Here is a 3,528-nt window from a genome sequence, read left to right as displayed (position 1 = left end):
ATGTCAACTATTATTATTTCTCATAATCTGTGGCACGAAAATCCCCTGAAGGAGGGACAGAAAAGGAGTCACTTTCAGTGCCAACTTCAGATTTTCCTATTCTTATTCTTCCTGGATTCTTTTTCACAGTAATTAGACAATATTTCCCACTTTCCTCTTAAATGTAGAAACATACAAGAAGATCGAAAAGTCCCCATAGAGCTCTACTTCCCTCCATGTCATAGACAGAACTAATGACTGAGGTGATTAAAGATCACAGAAAATTCTACCTTTTTCCCCTGTCAAGAACTGTCACATGTGCTATTGAACTGTTTATTGAATAATGAATATAATTAAGATATAAATGAATTCAGATTCATATCGTTCATGAACAAATTCACTTGGAAGTGGACTCTCCACTCTAAGCAGTGAATGTTTATTGTACAAGCACCATCTTGTTTATGATTTTATTCAAACAACTTGAGTGACTCTTCACATTCACATATTGAAGATTATCATTAGGACACTTGCTTAGATACTTCCAGGATTTCCCAGATGCCTCTAAAAGTAAAATATTTTTGAATAGAAAAATTTTTAATGAATAGGACTAATTCGCACGAGTATGATTCTAGAAGTAGCTGGGTGTCACAATGGATAGCACTGGATGTGGAATGAGAAAAAGTAATTTTAGTGTCAGAGGAATATCAGAAGACTGACACCAGATATTTCACTAGGATGATAATAGTGTCAGAAGACAGAAGTGCATATTCAAGAAATATTATGAAGATAGAAATGACAGGATTTGACAATTAATGGAATATAAAAATTGCATAAAAGTGAGGAGGGGGCATTGTACCTATTTAGGTTTTATGCCTCAATAACTGGGAGAATGATGGTATTAGGAAAAAATAGGGAAGTTAGGAAGAGGAGAAGGATTATGGGGGAAAATTCAAGTTTAATTTGGTAAAGTTAAGTTATAGATGTTTAAAGGATCTCTAGTTTGATACATCTTATTAGCAGTTTGAGATGCAAATATGTATGTGAGTACTGGACAAGTAGATCTAAGAAATTTCTGCATTGTGATGAGAACTGAAGCCAGAGTTGCTAATGAGATCACAAGTGATATAGCATATGGATTAAAATTTGAAAACTTAGGTGTGGATATATGAAGTTTATGGAGAATAATAGGGTCGATACTCCATATTTCTACTGCACAAGAACAGTGTTACACAAGAAAATGACAGCAACAGAAATAATTAGCATTTATATGGTGTTTACTATGTGCCAGGTGTTATAAAGAAGTATGTAATCTGTGAAGGTCTCATGCCATTTGGGTAGTAAGGAGGGATAAAAGGGATATGAGGTGATTTGGGAGGGGAATTAAGGAGATAGCTGAGTGTAGGAAAGGGATGAATGAGGTGGTATACAGGAAGGTAAGGGAATGGATGGGAGTATACAGGAGGGCAGCTTAAACGGGCTTATTCACTGAGGCTAGAGACAGAGGATCCTGAGGAAATAGGCTAAGGTTCTTCAATCAAGGAAGGTATCTCTAAGGTACAGGAGAATTGGGCCAGTCAGAAATGTTTTATATCTTGCTGGAGGGCTTCTCTTGTTAATTTCTAAGTCCCTTGAGGGAGGAGACAAAAGGGCTCCTCCCTGCCAGTGAAACTGATGGCTGCAGGAAGTCTCTGGTAGGTACTTCCTGCCCAGATGGATGCCTGTGGTTCCCTCAAGAAATAAAAGAAAACAATTCCTTTTCTCTTCAGCCCTTGCCTTAATCTTTGATATAGTGATTCACCAGAGACTTTGAGTAGGTAGCAAAGGGGATTTATTAATGTCAGGGATAATCAGAAGTAGGGAGGGGTTTAGGGTTTTGTAACAGCCACTAGGGAGAAAGCTGATGGTGGGGGAAGGGTCACAGGAGGGAGTTAGACTGAGAGAGCCTGCTCTCCCAATCAGGAAGATTCAACTGCCTTAAAGTAAAGTATTTATCAAATCACTAAATTGGAGTTAACTTGTTTAGGATGCCCTACTTGCCTACAGAATCTAAACTCACTATGTCCAATCATCAAGCCACCCTTCCTCCCAGGGCACAAAGGGAAATTCAGGGGAATAGAAGGGATGTAATGGAGAGATCAGGGAGCGGTCCAGAGAAATTAGATAGGTCCAAATTTCCCCAAGACAAAATAAACACAGGCTAAGCCCAAGCCCAAAAGCAGAAGACCCTAGGCAAAGTGAGAAGCAGAAGGTGAAAACCCAGTCCATTGGACTTTAGCCCTATTTATAACCTCAGGCTCCAACTGACTTTCTGAAAATTCTAAGACCTCCAACTGTCTTTCTGTGACAGTTCGAAATTGCAGAAGCAAAAAAGCTTCTGCTAGCAATCTTGCATTACACAGGCAATGTGCTAAGTGATTTACAAAGAAAATATCCCATTGAATTGTCACAACTATGGCACAAAGATGTTATCATTGTTCCCATGTCAAAATTGAAGGAACTGAGGCAAAAATAGGTTCAATGACTTACCAAGGGCAACAAACTAGAAAATATCTGAGGCTAGGTGTGAACTGAGGTCTATATCACCTAGTATCCTAAGTGCCATAAAAGGAATCATCTTCGATATTCTTGCAATTGTCACAATATTTTTAAAAGTGACTATAGCATCATAGTATTTCTAAATCATAATGACTGACACAGATTATCTTTAGCTTCTCAATTCACCCTGACATCCCAAACTAAGCATGCCCCGTCCAATGGGAGAACCTGCGTATGATATGATCCCGGATTTGTTTAGTCCTGACACCATATATAATGGGGTTCAGTGCAGGAGGCACAACCACATAGAGATTAGTCAGCAGGACTGCACAGTGCAAGTGGCTTATCAGCACTGTCAGGTAAGCTGGTAGGTAGAACATGAGGATGACACAGACATGTGAACTGCAGGTGCCCAGAGCCTTGAGTTGGGCATCACGAGATGGGAGTCTGAAGACAGCTCGGAGAATAAAAGTGTAAGAGATGGAGATGAGGATGACATCTAAGCCTGTGGATAAGAAGCACAACACTAGTGTATAAATATTAATGGCTGTTTTATCTCCACAGGCCATCGTAGAAATCTTAGCTTCTGCACAATAAGTGTCTGCAATGATGTTATTTCCACAGAATGGCAGCTGCTCAACTAGGAAGACAAAAGGGGCACTGAGGATCAGGCCTCTGGCCACAGAAAATCCCACAATTTTTTTGATCACAGAGGGGGTCAGAATCATGGTGTATCTCAGTGGAAAGCAGATGGCCACATAGCGGTCAAATGCCATGGCAAGAAGAACTGTGGACTCCATGACAAAGATGACAATAACAAAGAACATCTGGGTGATGCAGGTCTGGAAAGATATGGCTCTATCCTGGAACCAAAACATGTCCAGCATCTTGGGCATGATAGCACTGGAGAGCAAAATATCTGACATAGCCAACATGGCCAGGAAGAGGTACATAGGTTCATGTAGATTGTGCTCTATCCAGATGAATATGATCAACAAGGAGTTACCTCCAAGG

The 3,528-nt window shown here is 40.0% G+C and overlaps 1 protein-coding gene across 1 annotated transcript; it reads right to left on the bottom strand.

Moving 5' to 3' along the window:
* Positions 1 to 2,714: 2,714 nt before the first annotated feature.
* LOC123256474 (olfactory receptor 52B2-like) lies at positions 2,715 to 3,515 on the bottom strand (the record flags this gene model as incomplete). Its single annotated transcript, XM_044685080.1, has 1 exon — positions 2,715 to 3,515. A coding segment is annotated over one exon (801 nt), but the record flags the coding sequence as incomplete, so codon positions are not given.
* Between the last annotated feature and the right edge of the window lie 13 nt (positions 3,516 to 3,528).

The sequence above is a fragment of the Gracilinanus agilis genome, unplaced genomic scaffold, assembly GCF_016433145.1.
Source record: "Gracilinanus agilis isolate LMUSP501 unplaced genomic scaffold, AgileGrace unplaced_scaffold59423, whole genome shotgun sequence".
Taxonomy (NCBI): Eukaryota; Metazoa; Chordata; class Mammalia; order Didelphimorphia; family Didelphidae; genus Gracilinanus; species Gracilinanus agilis.
This window is presented reverse-complemented; position numbering and strand designations above follow the sequence as displayed.